At 44.1% G+C, this 24,565-nt stretch overlaps 1 protein-coding gene and 1 gene segment (V, D, J or C); one reads left to right on the forward strand and one right to left on the reverse strand.

Annotated features, from left to right (window-relative positions):
• Positions 1-14,394, forward strand: part of RPIA (ribose 5-phosphate isomerase A) — a 163,554-nt gene extending 149,160 nt beyond the window's left edge. The window contains exon 9 of the mRNA XM_045054542.1: positions 13,968-14,394. Coding sequence (XP_044910477.1) covers positions 13,968-13,984 — 17 coding nt within the window. The 3' untranslated portion in view covers positions 13,985-14,394. The remainder of the gene's footprint in view (positions 1-13,967) is intronic.
• Positions 1-24,565, reverse strand: part of LOC101100802 — an 88,241-nt gene that overhangs the window by 41,726 nt on the left and 21,950 nt on the right.

Below are 24,565 nucleotides of genomic sequence, written 5' to 3' on the forward strand. Positions count from 1 at the left end.
CGGCCATTTTGCCCTTCCCTCCTGTCTCCTTCCCCTGTGGCAACGACCAGATTGTTCTCTGTATTCATGGGTCGGTTCCGCTTTTGTTTGGTTGGTTTGTGGGTTTTGTTTTTTAGATGTCACATATAAATGAAATCCCATGGTGTTAGTCTCTGTCTGGCTTATTTCACATCGCATAAAACCCTGGTGGTCCATCCATGCTGTCACAGACAGCAAGATTCCATTCTTCTTTGTTGCTTAGTAAAATCCCATTGTATACACAGACCGCATCTTGTTTATAGGATTAGGGGCGTATATACGCTAGGAGTTTACAAAAGTCTATTTTGATGCTTGAACATCAAATCCTTTTTTTTAAATTTTTTTTTTAACGTTTATTTATTTTTGAGACAGAGACAGAGCATGAACGGGGGAGGGTCAGAGAGAGAGAGGGAGACACAGAATCGGAAGCAGGCTCCAGGCTCTGAGCCATCGGCCCAGAGCCCGACGTGGGGCTCGAACTCACGGACCGTGAGATCGTGACCTGAGCTGAAGTCGGAGGCTTAACCGACTGAGCCACCCAGGTGCCCCTCAAATCCTTTTATTAATCATTCTCAGCCACGTTTGCTGTGGGGATAGTGTGTATGTAATGCTGTCTAAGGAACACAGTAAAAGAGGGGTTAGTGTAACTTGTAAAGTAGAAGTTCAGAAAGTGGGAAAATAAAAATAATAATGCTGAACAATACCAAATATTATTGTATCCTAATATATCCAAATATGGCAAAATTTGTTAGCTCCAAAATGTATTCAACTTGTGTTGTCACAAATATGCCTCCAAGGCTGACCCTTCAGTGACGAAATGTACTTGACCCAGGCGCACAGCGGGGAGCGTCCGGACGGGGTGCAGGTCTGCTCTCCCTTTCGTCTTACTGCTCAGAGGGCACTGTGATCACCTCCGTTCCCGTGGGGGTCATGCCGCGCTGGGCTGTCGCAGCTGAGGGGCCACGGCATGGTCCAGAGCCCGCAGCTGCACGTTATGCCCTGACTTCTCCGGCGTCTGCCTCGTAGGGCCACTGAGAGCCTCTGCTGTGTCTGCTCCCCACTCAGGCCACACATGTGGAGGGAGGTGACGCGCCAGACAGAAGGTTTGTGTTCGGGGCTGAACCACTGTGCGAGGAGCATGTGTACCTTGCTGGCAGTAATAAACTCCAATGTCGTCAGCCTCCACCCTGCTGATTCTCAGGGTGAAATCTGTCCCTGACCCGCTGCCACTGAACCTGTCTGGGACCCCAGAGTCCCGGTTGGAAACCTTATAGATCAGTCGCCGTGGAGACTGGCCTGGCTTCTGCAGGTACCAATTCAGGTAAGTATTTCCATCACTGTGCAGGAGGCTCTGACTGGCCCTGCAGGAGATTGAGGCCGGCTCTCCAGGGGTGACGGGCAGGGACAGAGGGGTCTGCGTCATCACGACATCCCCACTGGATCCTAAAATAATGAGAGAGAAGCACAACGTTATGCAGAAACCTTAGAAGCCATTTTTATGACTTAAAATGTTTTTGTATTTACGGCTAAATCACTTTTGGTGATTTGATTCCTACTCTAGAGATATCCAGTTTCCAAAGATAACCCAAGAATTGCAGGCACAAAGTGGCCTCTTCCTTTCTAGCATCTCACTAAATGTCTCACTTCTTTGTTCCTTTCAGTTTCTTCTTGATTTCCCAGGCCCCCAAATTAAATTCCCCTGCCGGAGGGCAGTCCCACCCGTGGGCAGAACACACGTGGGGAGCAGTAGCGCCCCCAGAGCTCTCCCTCCACACCCCGCTCTCCTTTCTCATCCCCCCTCTGCCCTCACCTGGGATCCAGAGCATCAGCAGCCCCAGCAGCTGAGCAGGGAACCTCATTTTGAGAAGCTGAACTGATGAGTCCTAACAGGTAAAGAGAAGGTCAGAGCTGGCCTTTATGTCAGAGGGAAGGTCCTCCCCAGGGGACAAGATGCAAATTCCCTGGTGGGTGTGGCAGAGTGGAAAGAGCCAAAAGCAGGGGGCACAGGTGCCTCTCCTGTGAGCAAAATAACTTCAAATGTCTTCTGTGTTGGGAGGAAAACCAACAGACAAATTCCTTACTGCCTGTGTGGGCAGAAGGCTCTAACTGTGAAGGTCAGGGTCTCTGGGAGGACACGGTGCCCATAGCCCCACGGTTCTGAGAAAGCTCCAGATACCCTGAAGATGGAGACTTGAGTGTCCAGAGGCAGTTGCTGGCAGGGGAATGGCCGTCCTGCTTGGATTCCTCTCAGCTAATGTCCGGGACAAAACAGTGTCACCCCAATCCAGCTGATTGGCAGAGTGTCTCCAAACCACAGGATGAGCTGGAGAGAGTTCTAGAGCCTCTGGTATCTGGTGTTTCCAGGTTAATGGTTTAAGATAATTTAATCATGATTAAATAATGAATTAACTCACCCTGGGACCTCGGGAATTATGCTGTATGAGAAGACGAAAGTACAAAGAACTTGACATATAGAAAAGAATCTCTCACTCACGGGTAGAAAACTAATAGCCCTACCTAGGAGACTAGGAAAAGAGAAAGAATTTTATACTTCAGGCAATGAGTATGCAATTTGTGGTAACCATTTGTTACTATGTGGCGTGTATCGTCTCATACTTCTCTGTCTCCCCCTAGACATTTAAGTAGACAGATAGTATAGACAGATAACACAGAAACCATATGGTATATATGAAATATATACACCCCAAATCAAAGAGATTTCTTAAGGTAAGCACTTTCTAAGTAGATTGGACAGAGTGAACAATGTTTCGTTTTGAAATATTTTACTTTATTGTCATTTTCTTTTTTTAAAAATATTTATCTACTTTTGAGAGAGAGAGAGAGAGAGAGAGAGAGAGAGAGAGAGAGAGAGAGAGAGAGAACCCGAAGCAGACTCCAGGCTCTGAGCTCTCAGCACAGAGCCAGATGTGGGGTTCGAACTTGGGAACGGCAAGATCATGACCTGAGCTGAAGTCAGACGCTTAACCAACTGAGCCACCCAGGCACCCCTTCATTTTCTTTTTGATGCTTATAAAATCCCTTCCTATACAGAGACTTTCTCATCATGTATAACCAGTTTCTGTCAGAGGCTCTGGTCTCTTGTTAGTGCTGCCTGAGAAGCTAAGTCTCGCACTGGCTTATGTCAGGCAGCAACAACCATGAGTCAATGAGTTCAAAAAGAGATTCTGCATGTGAGAATAGCAAAACGTGGGATAATTATTTAATGTCTGGGTATAACTTGTATCCATGACTGACATTTTCTTGAATCTTCATTTCAGGACAGTCACAGTGGAATCGGGCACGGTTCAGAGCCACTGGGGGGCATCAGTTTACCAACCATCCTTCGTTAAATAGGGACATGATCTGATGATTCTAACTGTGTCAGCCTGACTTATGGCATATTGACTCGTTTGTGAGAATTGTGTCAGCCTCAAATGATCTCACAACAAAAGTCACTGTCCTATAAACAAAATCCTGGGGAAACTGAAAGGATAGAGTTTGTGGTTTTATTAGATCTCGGGCAAATTAAGCCCAAATCATACTGAACTGAAAAAAAAAGCTGAATACGTACAATTGTGGACATGATTACACAACGTAGGTCAGTGTGAATACCTTCTAGAAATCCTCCAGGAATAAGATTTTCAAACCAAGGTTTGAAGAGATACTGTGTAACAGTGATATTCAGAGTGAACCCTGGGGCCCTTGAGTGATGCAGTCAGTTAAGTGCTGGAGTCTTGACTTTGGCTCAGGTCATGATCCCAGGGTTGTGGGCTTGAGTCCTGTGGCGGGCTCTGCACTGAGTGTGGATCCTGCTTGGGATTCCCTATTTCTCCTTATGCCTCTCCTCCATTCGCGTGTGCGCGCACTCGCTCTCTCTCTCAAAAAAAAAAAAAAAAAAAAAAAAAAAGGAAAGCCTGAACTCTGTGGAGGGACCCAGTTGCTGATGACATATTGTGATAGAAGTAAGAGTATAATAGACCGTGTCCCATATTATACTAGTTGACATTTTATTTACCCTTTTGTGTGTTTTCTTCATTGATCTTTATAGTGGTACCCAATGCAATCCTGAATTTTATTCTTGACAATTCTAGCCCTCTTAATCAATCCTGCTAGTGAATGAATTAGAAAGCTAAGCAATTGAAAATGAAAAGAATAGGGGTGCCTGGGTGGCGCAGTCGGTTAAGCGTCCGACTTCAGCTCAGGTCAGGATCTCGCGGTCCGTGAGTTCCAGCCCCGCGTCAGGCTCTGGGCTGGTGGCTCAGAGCCTGGAGCCTGTTTCCGATTCTGTGTCTCCCTCTCTCTCTGCCCCTCCCCGTTCATGCTCTGTCTCTCTCTGTCCCAAAAATAAATAAACGTTGAAAAGAAAAATTAAAAAAAAATTAAAAAAAAAAGAAAATGAAAAGAATAAAGACAAAAAAAGGAAAAATACAACACAATATTATAAACCTTAAGATGAGTTTGAAGAACTACTCATTACGGGTGTTAGATTATGAATCACATTATATAACACTGTCAACTATACTAAAAAAAAAAAAGAATCACATTACACATTATCATATATGAAACCTCAAAGTGTGGAAAATCGCTGAAACTTACTCATGTATCATGTTTCTTTTGTGTGTGTTTCAGTTTTGAAAATGTTTGTTTTACAAAGTAGTCTTTAGAATGCTTGAATTTCAAAGAGTATCACTATTTCCTACAAAGCTTAACATGAAAACTTTAAAGGTTTCCTTTCCCGTTTGGTTTTGGTTATCTCAAAATTTCTTGCCTGAAAATACCCAGGAAATGTGAAATCTGATAAAAATTCTTTCTTGATCAGGAAAAGGCTTTGAAATTTTCCTATACTACCTGTAGACTGAGGGAAGAGGGCTCCTAATTCCAAAGAAGAATCTTTCTGTCCTGTGTGTTTATAAACTACGTCGTACCCTGGGCAATAAAACGGACCCCATCAAAGCTTGCGCTGCACATTCGTGCAAAGAAGAAGCATTTGTAAGTGGTGTAAGAAGAATCTCCGTGGGGTCCGGGTAGGGAACAGGGCTCCAGGCGTCTCAGTCTTGGCCACCACCCACCAAACGAGCAAGGACTTACCCAGGTGGCTTTCACTGCAGTTTTGTTTCTGTGCCGCAGGGTGTTCACTGGGATCCGTGACACTGGAAACCAGGGTGGGATTTGTGTACCTCGGGAAGATGTCTTGTGGGTGTAACCATGTGCATTCATTATCCCGGGGCCAGAGTGTGCGGGGTGGGGAGTGTGATGCTGTTATACATCGAGGGAGCTTCGCAGTTTCAGGCCTGTTGAGTAGATTCTTGGGACCTGCGTGAAACTGGTCACCTTTTCTAAGTAACTGCAAATTGTCACCCACTAGAGGACAAACTCAGGGATAAATATTCTGGTCACAGGCAGCTCACATACACCTACGAATGCGTCGATCTTCTGACTTTATACGTGACGTCTCGGCCATGTGAAGCAGGTCACTTATGAGCTTCAGTGATCTAGAACCTTCACATCCCTGGCTCTACCTGCGTAATCTGAATTACTTCCCAATATGGTAATTTCTTTTTTTTCTTTTTCCTTGGAATAAATAAATAAGGAAATACCTGTTGTCGAGATACCTGAGATTCATCTGAGTCCTGTGGAGAAATGGTTGCAATGTCTTACATCGCCTGTGAAGGTTATTCTTATAAGGATGCTACTCCCTCGGGAGGCCCAAATCACCACAGTCTAATAGGGAAAAGTGAGACAGAAGTTTCCTTTGACCATATGCCACCTCGTCATCTCTCTACTTTTATTAACTCTTTACTCTCTGTAGGAATTTTTATTCTGAACCCCAAAGCCTCTCCTGTGAGGGCTGGAACTTCTGCTCTGAGAAGTCTGATGAAATCCCACGACTTTTTTGTCATTTAAAAAATATTCTTCCACTTTTTTTTTTCAACATATGAAATTTATTGTCAAATTGGTTTCCATCCAACACCCAGTGCTCATCCCAAAAGGTGCCCTCCTCAATACCCATCACCCACCCTCCCCTCCCTCCCACCCCCATCAACCCTCAGTTTGTTCTCAGTTTTTAAGAGTCTCTTATGCTTTGGCTCTCTCCCACTCTAACCTCTTTTTTTTTTTCTTCCCCTCCCCCATGGGTTCCTGTTAAGTTTCTCAGGATCCACATAAGAGTGAAACCATATGGTATCTGTCTGTCTCAATATGGCTTATTTCACTTAGCATCACACTCTCCAGTTCCATCCACGTTGCTACAAAGGGCCATATTTCATTCTTTCTCATTGCCATGTAGTATTCCATTGTGTATATAAACCACAATTTCTTTATCCATTCATCAGTTGATGGACATACAGGCTCTTTCCATAATTTGGCTATTGTTGGCTGTAAACATTAGGGTACAAGTGCCCCTATGCATCAGTACTCCTGTATCGCTTGGGAAAATTCCTAGCAGTGCTATTGCTGGGTCATAGGGTAGGTCTATTTTAATTTTTTGAGGAACCTCCACACTGCTTTCCAGAGCGGCTGCACCAATTTGCATTCCCACCAACAGTGCAAGAGGGTTCCCATTTCTCCACATCCTCGCCAGCATCTATAGTCTCCTGATTTATTCATTTTGGCCACTCTGACTGGCGTGAGGTGATATCTGAGTGTGGTTTTGATTTGTATTTCCCTGATGAGGAGCGACGTTGAGCATCTTTTCATGTGCCTGTTGGCCATCTGGATGTCTTCTTTAGAGAAGTGTCTATTCATGTCTTCTGCCCATTTCTTCACTGGGTTATTTGTTTTTCGGGTGTGGAGTTTGGTGAGCTCTTTCTAGATTTTGGGTACTAGCCCTTTGTCCGATATGTCATTTGCAAATATCTTTTCCCATTCCGTTGGTTGCCTTTTAGTTTTGTTGGTTGTTTCCTCTGCTGTGCAGAAGCTTTTTATCTTCGTGAGGTCCCAGTAGTTCATTTTTGCTTTTAATTCCCTTGCCTTCGGGGACGTGTCGAGTAAGAGATTGCTACGGCTGAGGTCAGAGAGGTCTTTTCCTGCTTTCTCCTCTAAGGTTTTGATGGTTTCCTGTCTCACATTTAGGTCCTTTATCCATTTTGAGTTTATTTTTGTGAATGGTGTGAGAAAGTGGTCTAGTTTCAACCTTCTGCATGTTGCTGTCCAGTTCTCCCAGCACCATTTGTTAAAGAGACTGTCTTTTTTTTTTTTTAAATTGTGGTTTATATACACAATGGAATATTACGTGGAAATGAGAAAAAATGAAATATGGCCTTTTGTAGCAACGTGGATGGAACTGGAGAGTGTGATGCTAAGTGAAATAAGCCCTACAGAGAAAGACAGATACCATATGGTTTCACTCTTATGTGGACCCTGAGAAACTTAACAGGAACCCATGGGGGAGGGGAAGGAAAAAAAAAAAAAACAGGTTAGAGTGGGAGAGAGCCAAAGCATAAGAGACTCTTAAAAACTGAGAACAAACTGAGGGTTGATGGGGGGTGGGAGGGAGGAGAGGGTGGGTGATGGGTATTGGGGAGGGCACCTCTTGGGATGAGCACTGGGTGTTGTATGGAAACCAATTTGTCAATAAATTTCATATAAAAAAAAAAGAGACTGTCTTTTTTCCATTGGATGTTCTTTCCTGCTTTGTCAAAGATTGGTTGGCCATACATTTGTGGGTCTAGTTCTGGGGTTTCTATTCCATTCCATTGGTCTATGTGTCTGTTTTGGTGCCATCTTCCACTGTTTGAATGTGAGATAGATAGATTTTTTTTTATTTGTATGCTCGCTTTTTGTCTCCAGGAAAGTTTGATTCAACTGAGAGAGTATGAGCGAGAGAGAGGAAAGAATACTTGAAGAGGGCACTAATCTGTTTGATCTTTATGTGATTTATTGAAACTGTCTATTCTGTCAATAAGAGAGGTATGATTTGAGTGCAGATTGCCACAGCAGTAGCATATCCTGTCAATGCAACACTCCAGAAGAAAATTCTGGCACCATTAAGACAACTATTTACATTAGAACCGTCAGTTTTGTCCCTTCTAATTTCTCAAACACTAAACACTAAACACTAAGCACAGAGAAATGTTTCCTTCTCCACCCACTGGAGCATGGCCTTCCCCCTGGTCTCCTCCGAGCAGAGAGCTCCCTCATCAGTGCAGAGAAAGAACATTCTGAGCTCAGCCCTGAGCTCTTAGTTCCTTAGAGAAGATAAAGAAGCAAAATTTGCTCAATATATCTCTGGCAACACTTCAGGGTCCTTCTTCCAAGACCTGGCCTTGCCCTCAGTCGGTGAGCTTGAGACGTTGAACTGGCTGAGGTCGAGGACCTGAGTCAGAAGCAGTGACTTTTTAGGCTTCAGCCCACCTGACCTAGAGTTTTCCAGTAAGAGAGACAAAATTCTCTAAGTGTCTGCACATTGATTTAATATCCTCCAATATGTGATCAATTGTCTATTGCCACAGATCCCTATTTCTGCCATATTCTGCCCCTGCTCATTTTGGAAAATGAACACCCTTTGTGTATGAAGGTCATTATGACAATCTGGCCTGTGTCACTCTCTGACGTCCTTGGTCACGGGCATTATTCCCTGGACAGCGGACTCACATCGAATTTAGCACATGGGACGCTGACTGGGGAATATTCTTGGGATGAACATCTCCGGAGGGAGGAAGGTGGACTGGGGAGAGGAGGAAGTTGGGCTGTGATGCAGGCGGACAAAAGCCGAAGCCGTCTCCACAGGCAGGTGCAGAGCTATGACGGCTCTCCAGAGTTGACGCGAATTGGAACCCATGGGCCAGACCCTTGTCTGTGGTATCATCTCTTCCTCTTCATCCTGTACCTTTTTTGTGCCTCTTTGATCCACTTGTCAGGGAAGCAGGCCCTTTAATATTGGTTCCTAATTTCCTCTCAGGTGGCCTCATTTTCACTTTTATTTTTGCTTTTTATTGAAAGCAAGAAGAGTTTATAATATTATTTTTGCCGTCACTCTAGCATTTTGTTTATATATTAGGGCAAGTTTTGAACTTTGTGATGAGAAAGAAAAATGACTTTCAACTTGGCTTCAGGGAAGACCTCAAATTTGGTTCCAGGTCCATCCTATGTGAATATTTAGGGAGGAGGCAGAGTGCCCCCTGCACATTGTGGGGAAGGTGTCACAACTCACAGACACAGGGCACCGATAACCACCCGGTGGTGGAGACGCTCCAGTCCATAAAAGCCAGGTGGCTGTGTGTGACCTGCTGTGTAGACGACACCAAGCACATACATGATGAAGTCTCGCAAGGAGCGCAGGCTCCTGGGTCCGGGTCTGCTCTTGGGCGGCTTGTGTGTCCGCACTTCACCTGCTACAGCAGCTGCCTGTGGCTCCTCAAGGCGGGTTGGAGACCCAGCTTCAGTAGGACCAGCCCATAAGGAGTCTCAGCGTCTACCAGTCGGTGAAGAAGAAACTCCTGCGGCTCACCAGCCGTGGATGGGGGCGGGGGCGGTTCCACCATCTCTCCCTGAGGTGATTAATTTGCTAGAGCAGCTCACGGAACTCAGAGAACACCTACCTATGTTTCCAAGTTTAGTAAAGGACATGATAAAGGTTACAGATGAACAGCTAGATGGAGAGACACACAGGTGAGCTCTAGGCAGGTCCTGCGGGCAGCAGCTTCTGTCCCCATGGTTTGGGTACATCACCCTCCAGGGTGGATGCGTGCGCCAACCTGGGAGCTCTTGGAGCCCCGCACTGTTGGGATTTTATGGAGGCTTTGCTCACATTGACAGGATCCGTTATTATCTCTGTGTCCAGCCCCTCTCTTCTCTCTAGAGGATGGGGGAGGGTGCTGTAAATTCCACGCTTCTAATCATGGCTCGGTGTTTCTGATGAGCAGCACCCATCTAGGAGCCCACTCAGGGTCATCTTCCCAGAATAAGACCTGCTCCTAGTGCCCTTATCACTTAGGAAATTAGAAGGGGGTTAGGACCTCTGTGCCAGGGATGGGGCACAGAGACAAATACATGTATGTTCTATTATCTCTCAGGCATAAGTCAGGAATTCTGTAAGGTCACCATCATTTCAGAGGTCGGGTGGCCTCGCCTGGCTGCTCTACCACAGTCTCCAGGGCGCCAGAGCAGAGATCTGGACTGTGGTTCTTTAGCCCTCCTTCCTTGTGCACTGCCTGGAGGGACAGCGCTGCCTGAGGTCCTTTCCTCACTTGGAGCGCTTTTTGGTAGCACAGATGTATTTGTGTATTAAAAAAAATGAAATATGGAATACAGGTATTGTCTCTAAAAGAAAGTATGCTAGGTAAAGAAAAAAGGTTCTCGTTAGGAAAGGACTGAGTTCTGCTTGGAAGAGAACTCCAAGTCCCCTTTCCCTCTAAAACTTCTGCTTATGAAGTCCAATTAAGAGAGAGAAAAGGGAGGATCAAAAGTTATTTGTATGTTCTCTTTGGTGGGAGAGCAGAGAAACTCTACACGGGTTTCTGCTTTTATGGGGTTCAACTGAAAACAACAACAATCATTAGGAAGATGTTGTCCTTTTCCTCCAGTTTCCGTTGCTTTTACCTAATGACCCGTGGCAAGGCATTCTCTGAGCCCCAGATATTTTTTTCCCGTGTGACATGTCGGAGCATCCCCACCTGAAGCTGGAGGGAGCAGGAAAACAAACAGAGGTGGAAGGGACAGAGAGGTGATTGGCGGAAAGAGTTTGTAATCTTTACTAGGTAATGTAGGTGACTGTTAACGATCAGATGGAATGGAGTCAAGTGGAGACAAACTGGAGCACCTTCAAGGGTCCGCAGCCCAGCTCTCCCTTCCACTCCTGTTCCAGCAAGTCAGTTGGATAAAAGACTCATGAATCACAAGCTGTGAGCAAACTTAGGCTCCATTCTGGGTGGTGCTTGGGGGAAGGTAATGATACAATGTACCCAGATAGGTTGAGAGAAATCGAGAAGAACTCAACTATTCAATGTGTTGGCAAATGAAAGACTTAGTGGATCACCTCCATCAAAAATAAATAACCTTGGGGCTCCTGGGTGGCTCAGTCGGTCAGGCCTCAGACTCGGTTTCGGCTCAGGTCACGATCTCAGGGTTTTGTGAGTTCGAGCCCCGCATCATGTCTGAACTACCAGCACAGAGCCTCTTGGGATTCTCTCTCTCTCTCTCTCTCTCTCTCTCTCCCCCTCTGTCTCTGTTCCTCCCCCACTCACACTGTCTCTTTTGCTCTCAAAATAAATAAATGAATAAACTTTAAAAACAAGTAATAAGTAACCTCTAAGGAAATAGCATTTCAATGAATTGCTGTGTTTACTGACTTAGCCAAGGAGAAGAGGCAGCAATCTGCAACACACTAGGGTTTTATAGAAGTGACCTCTGTCAGGTGATCCAGCCAGCAACCTTCTGTTTTTCATGTGTCCCAACCATTTTGGGAGAGTGTCTTCTCTTCACTATTTAGTCACATACGAAGTGAGATCTCCCTCTGTGTAGTCAGATTTAATCTATGATGCCTAGTCACACACACACAAAAGTTCAAAAAAAAATGCTTATGTATTTTGAGACAGAGAGAGAGAGAGAGACAAAGGTGAGGAGGGGCAGAGAGAGAAAGAGCAAGATAGAGAATCCCAAGTAGGCTCCACCCCCATTAGCACAGAGCCCAGTTTGGAACCGATCTCACAGACCACACGATCATGACCTGAGCTGAAATCAAGAGTTGCATCCTTAACCGACCTAGTCACATTGGTGCCCTTCACAGAAATGTTTTTAAAAGCAAAACCAAAACAAAACAACGCATAAGATTACAAAGAAACTAATTATATTTAAATACTGATATCAAAATGTTTCAAAAATTAGCAATATAGTGATATATTCTTTATCAATGTATGAAATGACAAGGTCCAGTTGCAATAAGAAAAATTACTCTGTAAAAGGCATTCTCCAGAGTATAAGGAAACAAGTCACAGACTGGGAGAATATACTTGCAAAAACACATCTGGCAAAGGATTGTTATCTCAATTTACAAAGAATACTTAAAACATCAAAAAGAAACAATCCAATTCAAAAAGGGGGAAAAGGTCTGAACAGATACCTCACGCAAAAAGATATACAGATATCAAACCGAAATCGGAAAGATAACCAACATTATGTGTCATTAGGAAATGTAATTAGAGACGCTACTATGCACCCATTTATTTTTATTTGCATACATATTTTAAATAAGTTATTGTCAAGTTAGCTAACATACAATGGAGTCTTGGCTTCAGGAGGAGATTCTTGTGATTCATCACTTACACACAATACCCAGTGCTCATCCCAACAAGACTATACGCCTATTTAAATATCCAAAATCTAGAACACAGACAGCTCCAAATGCTGGTGAGGATGAGGAGAAGCAGACTAGCATTCATTGCTGGTGGAAATGCACAAATGGAACAGCCATTTTGGAACACAGTTTGGCAGGTTCTTACAGAAGTAAACGTACTCTTACCAAACAGTTCGGCAGTCAAATTTTTTGGTATTTACCCAAAGGAGCTGAACACTTATGGCCACAGAAAAACCTGTACACCGATGTATATAGGAGATTCGGTCATAATTCCAAAACTCGTATGCAACCAGGGTGTCTTTCCAAAGGTGAATGGATAAATAAACTATGGTGCGTTAAGCAATGCAACGTGATTCAGCTGAAAAGGCATAATCTGCTGTCCATGGAAACAGTAAAAAGTTCAGCGGTTGCCAAAGCTTAGAGGGGAGAGAGGGGCGAATAAGCAGAGTACAGAGGAGTTTTAGGGCAGTGAGATTATTCTGTGTGATACTGTATTGGATACGCAACATGGTACATTTGTCCAGACCCTTTGAATTGTCAACATCAAGAGTGAACTATGATGGGAACTGTACATTTGAGGTGATAACGATGTGTCAGTGTAGCTTCATTGACAGTAACGAACATGTCACTCTGGAAAGGGATATTCATGGTGCTGGGGCTGTGCATATATGGAGGCAGGGAGTCTATGCGAATCCCTGAATGTTAATTACATAGGCCATGGAGTCCAGTATCTTGGAATAGGCAGTTATAGGCAATAAAGAAGCTTTATTTACTCACCCAGAATCAGGATCATGTTATTGTGGTGATTTAATCGTTCTTTTACTTCTAGTGCACCGTGCTATGACAGGAAATTGACAGGAGCCCAACTTAGGTCAGATAGAATTTTTGAGCACTGTTTTAATTGAGATCTACTCAAAGCATATAATTTATATATTTTTTTCAATGGAACATACAATACGGGTTCATTTTTAGGTAAGACCATGTTCTGGAAAACTAATGTATTTATCTATTGCACGAAATCTTTTTTGGCAATATCGTACCAAATTTGTCACCTCCAAAATAATATTTAGGCTAGGTGATCTTAAAATGGTCCCTTTTGGGAAACAAAGTTCACATCATTCTGTACACTTCCTGTGGTATACGAGGGACATTCTCTGCTCTACAACTTCCCGCTTGTTTTGTTTTCTCAGAACTTACTTTGGAATTCCAAGAACTCCCTTTTTCTCTCAGAGAAAGGTCATTGAGACAAATACACTCTTTTAGAATAGGTTCTTCCGTGTGTGCGCACAGGCATGCGTGCATGTGCGTGTTGTTGTTGTTGTTTTATTCAAGTATGGAGATACACAATGCTACATTGGTTTCCGGTGTACGACATAGAGACTAGACAAGTCTGTACGCTATGCTGTGGTCACCACAAGTCACAAGTGTAGCTCCCGTCTGTCCCCACAGACACCATGACAAGAGCACTGACTGTATTCCCTATGCTTTCATCACAGTGACTTATTCGTTCCTTAACTGGGAACCTGTCCCTCTCATTCCTCTTCTCCTGTTTTTTCCATCCCCTTTGCCCACCTCCTGCCTGGCGACCACCAGTTTGTTTTCTGCATTCACGTGTCTGTTTATGCTTTTGTTGTTTGTTGTTTGTTTTGTTTTTCAGGTTCCATACATAAATGAAGTCCTCATCATATGGCCTTGGTCTTTCTGCGTCTGACTTATTTCAGCTACACAATACCGTCACGGTTCACCCGTGTTGTTGCAAATGACAATATTTCCTTCTCTTCAATGGCTGAGTAAAACTCCATTGTATATGTAGACCACATCTTCTTTACAGGATTAGAAGCTCATATGTGCTGTGAATTTACAAAAGTCTATTTGGTGCTCGAACCCCAGACACTTTTAAGAATTCTTCTCAGTCATATTTGCTGTGGGGGTAGGGCGTATGTAATGCCGTCTGGAGAATATTGTACAAGAGGGTTTGGTGTAACTGGTAATGCAGAAGTTCAGAAAGTACAAAAACAAAAAATATCTCTACACGATACCAAATATTACCGTGTTGAAAAACAGCAAAATTTGTTAGCTCCAAATGTATTCAACTTGCGTGGTCACCAATAGGCCTCCATTGCTGACCCTTCAGTGACGAAATGTACTTGACCCAGGCGCACAGCGGGGAGCGTCCGGACGGGGTGCAGGTCTGCTCTCCCTTTCGTCTTACTGCTCAGAGGGCACTGTGATCACCTCCGTTCCCGTGCGGGTCATGCCATGCTGGGCTGTCGCAGCTGAGGGGCCACGGCATGGTCCAGAGCCCGCAGCTGCACATTATGCCCTGACTTCTCCGGCATCTGCCTCGTAGGGCCACTGAGAGCCTCTGCTGTGTCTGCTCCCCACTCAGGCCACACATGTGGAGGGAGGTGACGCGCCAGACAGAAGGTTTGTGTTCGGGGCTGAACCACTGTGCGAGGAGCATGTGTATCTTGCTGGCAGTAATAAACTCCGACGTCGTCAGCCTCCACCCTGCTGATTCTCAGGGTGAAATCTGTCCCTGACCCGCTGCCACTGAACCTGTCTGGGACCCCAGAGGCCCGGTTGGAAACCTGATAGATCAGGAGCCGTGGAGACTGGCCTGGCTTCTGCAGGTACCAATTCAGATAAGTATTTCCATTACTGTGCAGGAGGCTCTGACTGGCCCTGCAGGAGATTGAGGCCGGCTCTCCAGGGGTGACGGGCAGGGACAGAGGGGTCTGCGTCATCACGACATCCCCACTGGATCCTAAAGTAATGAGAGAGAAGCACAACGTTATGCAGAAACCTTAGAAGCCATTTTTATGATTTAAAATGTTTTTGTATTTAAGGCTAAATCACTTTTGGTGATTTGATTCCTACTCTAGAGATATCCAGTTTCCAAAGATAACCCAAGAATTGCAGGCACAAAGTGGCCTCTTCCTTTCTAGCATCTCACTAAATGTCTCACTTCTTTGTTCCTTGCAGTTTCTTCTTGATTTCCCAGGCCCCCAAATTAAATTCCCCTGCCGGAGGGCAGTCCCACCCGTGGGCAGAACACACGTGGGGAGCAGTAGCGCCCCCAGAGCTCTCCCTCCACACCCCGCTCTCCTTTCTCATCCCCCCTCTGCCCTCACCTGGGATCCAGAGCATCAGCAGCCCCAGCAGCTGAGCAGGGAACCTCATTTTGAGAAGCTGAACTGATGAGTCCTAACAGGTAAAGAGAAGGTCAGAGCTGGCCTTTATGTCAGAGGGAAGGTCCTCCCCAGGGGACAAGATGCAAATTCCCTGGTGGGTGTGGCAGAGTGGAAAGAGCCAAAGGCAGGGGGCACAGGTGCCTCTCCTGCGAGCAAAATAACTTCAAATGTCTTCTGTGTTGGGAGGAAAACCAACAGACAAATTCCTTACTGCCTGTGTGGGCAGAAGGCTCTAACTGTGAAGGTCAGGGTCTCTGGGAGGACACGGTGCCCATAGCCCCACGGTTCTGAGAAAGCTCCAGATACCCTGAAGATGGAGACTTGAGTGTCCAGAGGCAGTTGCTGGCAGGGGAATGGCCGTCCTGCTTGGATTCCTCTCAGCTAATGTCCGGGACAAAACAGTGCCACCCCAATCCAGCTGATTGGCAGAGTGTCTCCAAACCACAGGATGAGCTGGAGAGAGTTCTAGAGCCTCTGGTATCTGGTGTTTCCAGGTTAATGGTTTAAGATAATTTAATCATGATTAAATAATGATTTAATCTCACCCTGGGACCTTTCGAGAAGATGAAAGTAAAAAGACCTTGACTGAAAAGAATCTCTCACTCACAGGTAGGGAACTAATAGCCCTGCTTTGGAGAATAGGAAAGGAGAACAAATTTTATGCTTCAGGCAGTGAGTATGCAATTTGTGATAACCATTTGTTACAACATGGTGTGTATCCTGTCATTCTTCTCTCTTTCCCCGTAGATATTTAGGTAGGTAGGTAGGTAGGTAGATAGATAGACAGAAAGACGGACGACACACACACCATATGGTACATGTGAGATATGGATACACACACAGAAACACACAAACCCCAAATCAAAGAGATTTCTTTTATTTAAAAAAATGTTTTTTAACGTTTATTTATTTTTGAGACAGAGAGAGACAGAGCATGAATGGGAGAGGGTCAGAGAGAGAGAGGGAGACACAGAATCGGAAGCAGGCTCCGGGCTCTGAGCTGTCAGCACAGAGCCTGACATGGGGATTGAACCCATGAACTGCGAGATGATGACCTGAGCCGAAGTCGGACGCTTAACCGACTGAGCCACCCAGGCGCCCCTCAAAGAGATTTCTTAAGGGAAGCAAAATCTAAGTAGATTGGACAGAATGAACAATGTTTTGTTTTGTAATGTATCATTTTCTTCATTTGATGCTTAGAAAATCCCTTCCTATATGGAGGCTTGTCATCACACATTAGCAGTTTCTGTCAGAGGCTCTGGTTTCTTGTTAGCGCTGTCTGAGAAGCTAAGTCTCACACTGGTATGTTAGGCAGCAAAAACCATGAGTCAATGAGTTCAAAAAGAGATTGTGTATGTGAGAATAGCAAAGCCTGGGATAACTATTTGATGTCCGGGTGTCACCTGTATCTATGACTGACATTTCCTGGATCTTCATTTAAGGACAGTCACTGTGGAATCGGGTGCATGTTCAGAGCTCCTGGGGGGCATCGGTTTACCAACCATCCTTCATTAAATAGGGACACGACCTGATGATTCTTCCTGTGTCAGCCTGACGTATGTCATATTGAATCATGACAATTGTGTCAGCTTCAAGTGACCTCACAATGAGAGTCACTGTCCTATGACCAAAATGCTGGAGCTTACAGGAAGAATAGATTTGTTGTTTTATTAGATCACAGGTAATTTAAACTTAAAGTCATACTGAACTGAAAAAAACACAAATACATACAATTGTAGGCATGATTACAGAAATAAGGTCAGTGTGAATATCTTCCAGAAATCCTCCAGGAAAAAGATTTTGTACCAAGGTTTGAGAGATATTGTGTAAAAGTGATATGGAGAGTGAACCCTGGGACACATGGGTGGCTCAGTCCATTAAGTGTTGGAGTCTTGAGTTGGGCTCAGGTCATGATCCCAGGGTCGTGGGATTGAGTCCCATGTCTAGTTCTGTGCTGAGTGTGAAGCCTGCTTAGGATTCCCTGTCCTCCTGCTCTCCCCTTGTTGAGTGTGCTTTGTCATTTCTCTCTCTCTCTCTCTCTCTCTCTCTCTCTCTCTGCCTCTCTCTCTTCTCTCCACACACAAAAAAAAGTAAACTCTGTGGAGGGAGTTGGTTGCTGATGACATATTGTGATAGAAATAAGAGTATAATATCCCATGTTCCATATTTTGCTGGTTGACATTTTTTTTACCCTTTTGTGTGTTTCCTTCCTTGATCTTATTTACAGCCCTAGCCAAGGCACGCTGAATTTTATTCTTGGCAGTTCTAGCGCTCCTAAAGAATCCTGATAGTGAATTCGTTCAGAAAGTTATGCAGTTGAAAATGGAAAAAAACAAGGACAAAAGCAGAGAGGAAAGATACAAGACCATCTTAGACATCCTAGCTGAGTTGGAAGAACTAGCCAGTACAGATGTTAGATTACGAGTCACATTATAGAACAGTGTGTCAACTATACCGAGAGAAAAATCACACTCCACATTATTGTGTGTGAAACCTCCAAGCGTGGAAATATGGCTGAGAATAATTCATCTGTCGAGTTTCTTTTACTGTGTATCCATTTGGAAATGTTATGTTTACAAAGTATTCTTCAGAATGCTTGATTTTTCTTTTTTTTTTTAATGTTTATTTATTTTTGAGACAGAGAAAGACAGAGCATGAATGGGGGAGGGTCAGAGAGAGGGAGACACAGAATCTGAAGCAGGCTCCAGGCTCCGAGCTGTCAGCACAGAGCCTGACGCGGGGCTCGAACTCATGGACTGTGAGATCATGACCTGAGCTGAAGTCGGATGCTTAACCGACTGAGCCACCCAGGCGCCCCAAGAATGCTTGATTTTTCAAAGAGTATTACTATTGCCTATGAAACTTAACATGAAAACTTTAAAAGTCTCCTGTGTGGTGGCTTATCTCTAATTTTCTTGCCTGAACACATCCAGGAAATATATGATCTTTTAAAAATTCTTTCTTGATCAGGAAAAGGCTTTGTAATTTTCCTACACTACCTGTAGACTGAAGAAGAGGGCTCCTAATTCCAAAAAAGAACCCTTCTCTCCTGCGTGTTTACAAACTCTGTTGTACCCTGGACAATAAAATGGATGCCATCAAAGCGGGTCGCTGCACATTACACTCAAATAATAAACATTCGTGAGCGGTGTAAGAAGAACTTCCATGAGATCCAAGTAGGGAGCAGGACTCCAGGCATCTCTAATCTTGATGACCATCTACTGAGACCAAGGACTTAGGCAGGTGACTTTTATCGCAGTCTTGCTTCTGTGTCACAGGCTGTTCATTGGGATCCGTGAAACTGGAAGCCAAGGTGTGATTTGTGTTCCGTGGGAAGAGGTCTTTTTAGTGACAGTGTGTGAGTCCGTTATCCGGGAGCCAGAGTGCGAGGGGTGAGTGTGTGAGGCTGGTATACATCCTGTAGACTTTGACCTATAAATTTTATCAGCCTGAACGGCTCAAACTCATTCTGCTTTGGCCAGGATGAGAGGCACACAGAAGCCTGTGTCCTGACTGAGCCCAAATGCAAGGTCTTTCTGATAAAAGGTGAGCTTTCCTGCATGAGAACCGAGATCAAGCCATCCAGCAGAGGGAGCTTCCCCAACTTTAGGTCTATTGAGTAGATTGTTGGGACCAATGATTGAAACTGTTCAACCTTTCTAAGTAATTGCAAATTGTCACCCACTAGAGGATAAACTCACGGGTAAATAAATATTCTGGTCACAGGTTACATACACCTACGAAACTCTGAATCCAGCGGTGGAACCAGGACGCCCAACACTTAAAGCTGGAAAATTGTCGCCAGTAGAGTTTTTTTAACCCTCATGAGAGAACCCAGCTAATCCCATAGTGATCCACAATTCCTTATGAGAAATGCCTAGATCCAGGTTTCTCTGCTGTTCCAGAAATTCATGCAGTGGTTTCTAACTGAGGCAGAGATTGCAGGAGTTTCCAAACAGCTAACAGTGGTTAGTATATCGATGGTTTCAAAAGGCCAACCTGAATTTCCTCATATTGATGACAAACCTGTAATCAACAGAGTTGCAAAATATCTAAGTTTCTTTGTTTTATTTGGAATTCTATTTAAAGAGTGTCATGATTTACATTTCTTTTTTTTTTAATTTTTAAAAAAATGTTTATTGAGAGACAGAGACAGAGCATGAGCATGGGAGGGGCAGAGACAGGAGGAGACACGAATCCGAAGCAGGCTCCAGGCTCTGAGCTGTCAGCACAGAGCCCGATGTGGGGCTCGAACTCGCAAACTGTGAGATCATGACCTGAGCCGAGTGGACTGCTTAACTGACTGAGCCACCCAGGCGCCCCTCGTGATTCACATTTCTGATGCAAGGCATAGGCCATTTGTTGACAAAAAAGGGAATAAGGGAATGAGAAAGTGTTCTGTAAAGAAAATCATTAGAACATGTAGTTCAACAGGAAAAATCATAACTGAGGTAACCTTTGAGGGAGAAAGCATCTGGGACCACGAAGTGGCCTTCAGGAGTGGAAGCGAGGCGTGCCTCGGGGAAACATGGCCTGTTCCGAACGCCCTACAGGACAGGTGCTAGAAGAAAGAAGTGGGCTGTGTTCAGGTTCAACTGATGAGATTCACACTCCTTCACTCACGCTTTACACTCTCATTTCTTTCAAAGGAGGCACAAAGGCACGAGATGGTGCGTGAATCTTGTGTTCTGACGCCTCTTTAGGGACATTCCTTGTTCACTGTGCCCTCATGCCTCTAGGGTTTTCCCCCTCTGGCCCCTAGGACAGCTGTGGCTTTGTGTGCAGCACGAAGAGTGCAGGGGAGGCATCGTGTCCGTGTCCCGCTCAGGTTGGCCTCGGTAGTCCCTGCACAGGGCACCACTACACGTGTTTTCAACCACCTCCAAGACTATGGCTGACGTGTAAGAATGGGAGAAGAGCATCTCTGCATAGTGACTGCGGTTTCTGCTCTAACTGAGTCTATCTGCACAGTCACCCTGAGTTCTCATCTTGCTGAGCTGCTATTAATGGATCCCCGAGGGAGGAGACAGCCGGAGTCCGTCAGATCTCAGAGCCAGATGGCATCTCTGTCCCTGCTCTTCTATTTCCTGCTGCTCTGTGTCCCCGCTGAGAAGAGGAAGAGGACAGCGGAAATGTTACTCTGAGTATCCTTGCCACGGGAGCCGGGATTGGGAGTCCCGGAGGGTCTCATCACATTAGGTATGTGCCTGAGAGAATTTTTCTCCACGGAAACGGATCCTTCGTCCAAAAGTGTGTCCTTTGAGAATTCAAATATATGCGCGTATTCATATGGACCAAGTCAGGGTCTGTATTTGTGTTGAGTTGTGGATGTCTTAGAAATTGCAGCTTTAAAAATAGGCAATAGTATGAGGCATTCTCCAGCCGCCCAATTACACATCCCAATTACAAAAAGCAAGGTTGCTTGGTACCCATAGAAGCGAGGCAGGATTCCTCAGGTCCTGCTATATGACGCTTCCACAGGGGCCTCAGGTGTCCCAACACCCTTGAGTGGTAGTAGCTCCTTTACTCTCACTCTCAGCAGTGTGGGGACAGCTGATGCTGCTACCTATGACAGTCACGAGTGGCCAGGACCCCACAGTGTGACCTTCATAAACAAAAGTCTGCGGTGCTTCGGGGCACAGCAGTTTCCTGCATGATGCATGGGTCCCAGCTTCCTAGGTAAGACTGCCATTCTCCTGCGGGACCTCCTTGGTCTTGCATCAGGGGATGAATTCCTTCCTTATCAATGAGGTTATAGTCCTTCTTTATCCAAAGACCTCACACTACTGTCACAGAGGAAAGATAGTAAAGCATAATGAGCTTCCTGAATAAGTCTAGTGATTCGGTCAATCACAGACTAGAAGAATACATATCGACCTACCACCTAATATTCACAAGGAGACACTTTCTTACGGCCTGAGGCCACAGCGATTATCAAGGCTGCAAGGTTCCTGTCCAAATGGAAAACTGAATTTTCATAATGGAGACGGACATTCAAAGCAAAAGTTTTCAAGGATAATTGATTATGTTGGCAATTAGAAATAAACTGTAAGCTGAATGTACAATTGAAAGGAAATGCATTCTTATGTGCCAGGGACCAGGCACCATACAGGGACCAGGGTAATAAAACTTTGCTAAGAGAGAGTAAAGGAGACCTAAATGAACAGAGAGATAAAACACATTCATGCATCTCAAGACCCAATACATCTATCTCCACAAAGTGATCTGTGGCTTCAACGTATTCCCGATAAAAACCCAGTTATTATGTATTCTGTAAAGCAAATTCTAAAATGTGTAGGGAATTCAGAGAACTAAAAAGAATCCAGGCAATTTTGAAGAGGAAGAAAGAATGTGGGGAGAATACTCTAGTGACTATTAAGACTGATTTAAAGACTCAGTAATGAGGACTCTATACTTGTCACAAAGATATTCAAAGAGACCAGGGGAATAAAACATAGTCCACAGATTTATATCTCTTGAGATACTTAATTTGCGATCAACGTGGCTCCTCAGGCAACTGGCAAAAGAACATTCTTCCTCACGTAGTGTGATGGCTCAAGTGGGTATTCATACCGAAAGAAAAATTAAATCTGACCCCCTACTTTATACCATATCAAACAATCCAGCCAGATTATAAATCTAAAGTACAGTAATAAAGCTTCATAAAAAAATAAGTAGTAATGTATTCATCAATTTGGTGTATGAAACAGCTTTTCAGATAAACCTTGAAGAGCACCACACATAAAAGATTGGTCATTTGGGCTGCATTGAAATGGTCACAGGTTTCAAAACTATTGATAAGATTAAGTACAGAGAGGAGAAGGAAATTTGCAAGGATCATAATTTAGGTGTCCATTCCATGCTTTTCTTTGTGTTTATTTATTTATTTTGGGAGAGAGAGGGAGCTGGTGAGCAAACGAGGGAGGGGCAGAGAGAGAGAGAGAGAGAGAGAGAGGGAGAGAGAGAATCCCAGCAGTCTTCATGTCACCAGCGCAGAGCCCCGACGCAGGGCTCGATCTCACAAATGGCGAGATCATGACGTCAGCCAAAATCAAGAGTCGGTCGCTTATTGTTATTCTCTCTGTGAATTACAGGAGCTGTGACCTATGTCATGAGGGCATTAATAGATTTCGCCATAATGAAAAAAATGATTTGTTAATATCTCGTACCTGGAACTCATAGCGTGAATGAGGACATAGAGACCATGGGACTTTCATAGGCTGTGATGTTTACTTTCTCACAGTAGGAAAAAAAATACCTCCATTCATACCTCTCGGATCTCCACAGAGTTAGAAAACATATATTCAGGTAAGTATGCCAGCTGGTGTATTATTTAGAAACAAAGATCACAAAATTTCTTTTAAGGCAGGTTAGGTACTATACCTAGTCCTGGACACCAATTTTTGATGGGGAGTTACTGGAGTCATATTAACCCATCTGATTCCTAAGATAACTATATACACACATCAAAAATATGTACCCCCATGTGTGTATATTATATACAATTACACATACATGCATATGGACACGTGTTGCATATGTAATTTTATTTATAAAATTTAGACTTAATCACTTAAGTCTAAATTATAGATAGATCATCTACAGATAGATGATCTATAAAAATTGTCATTAGTATTACTCTATGTAACCTTAGTTAGATGTTTCTACCAAGGGATAGATTTTACCCTTTTAATTCAAATATTTAATTTTATAAACATTTCCTTATGTTTTTATATCTTCTTATGAAGGGCTTCACAAGTATTCATTTTTATGCCATTGGTTTCAATAAAACCTGTTGACCTCCGTGCAAAGATGTGTAAAAATTGTATTAGTCGGATTTTACACAGGATTTTAACAAATCGGCCAAAAACTCAATGGCTTATAATACTAAGCATTTGTTTCTACAGTCACGGGTGTTCGTGTTAACAGTGGTTTGGATGATGGACACAGGGCTCAGTGTGTGGTTCTTCTGCAGGCAGACGAATTGTTCTTCAGCCTATAGATTGTGTTTGATCTGGCCAAGACGGAGGGTGTGGTGATTACCCATGGTGCATCATTCTCATGGCGAGTTGTAGGAAGGTACAGAATCCCAAGCCCAGCAAATTTAAGTCCAATCATGGCCAACACAATCGCATATAATTTTGATTTATTCTTAAGTCTTCATAATTCTTTAAGTAGCTAAAACACATTATGCTGTTTAATTTTTAAGTCATACGGTCATGCTATTTCCAAATAATTATATGTTTCAGTGCTTACGATCTAAATAGAAGCTTATGGGACACCTGGGTGGCTCAGTAGGTCAAGCTTCCGACTCTTGGTGTCAGCTCAGATCGTGATGTTGCAGTCGTGAGATTGAGTCCCACGTGGGTCCCCGCAATAAGCAGGGAGACAGCTTACGATTCTCTCTCTCCCTCTTTCTCTCTCCCCTTCCCCTGCTTATGCATACTTGCTCTCTCTCAAAAATAAATAAGCATTAAAAAAAATAAAAACAGGTGTGAGATTTAATTTTGTGTGAATTAGGTAATAAAATCGGATATGTTGTTAACATGTGTTTTTTTTTTTTTAATTTTTTAACGTTTATCCATTTTTGAGACAGAGAGAGACAGAGCATGAACGGGGGAGGGTCAGAGAGAGAGGGAGACACAGAATCTGAAACAGGCTCCAGGCTCTGAGCTGTCAGCACAGAGCCCGACGTGGGGCTCGAACTCACAGACCGCGAGATCATGACCTGAGCCGAAGTCGGACGCCCAACCGACCGAGCCACCCAGGCGCCCCTAACATGTGGTTTTAAACAGAAACTTCATAAATGAAAATAGAAAAGACTGCTTAGCGGAAGTAAATGTGCTCTAAAGCGGGGCATCTTACACCTTATACACACCTCCTGTATCTTGATAGATGAAGCTCCGTGTAAGTAGTGTCAGCCAGAGCCTGCTAGTTTGCATCTGTAACGGCTTCCAGGGGTGTCCATGATGCTCTGGCTTCTCGAAAATTTTGAGCAAGGAGATATTTTCATATTAAGGAAACACAATGCTTCCTATCCACATTTAGTTTGCTTTTTAAT

Source organism: Felis catus, chromosome A3, assembly GCF_018350175.1.
Source record: "Felis catus isolate Fca126 chromosome A3, F.catus_Fca126_mat1.0, whole genome shotgun sequence".
Lineage (NCBI taxonomy): Eukaryota > Metazoa > Chordata > Mammalia > Carnivora > Felidae > Felis > Felis catus.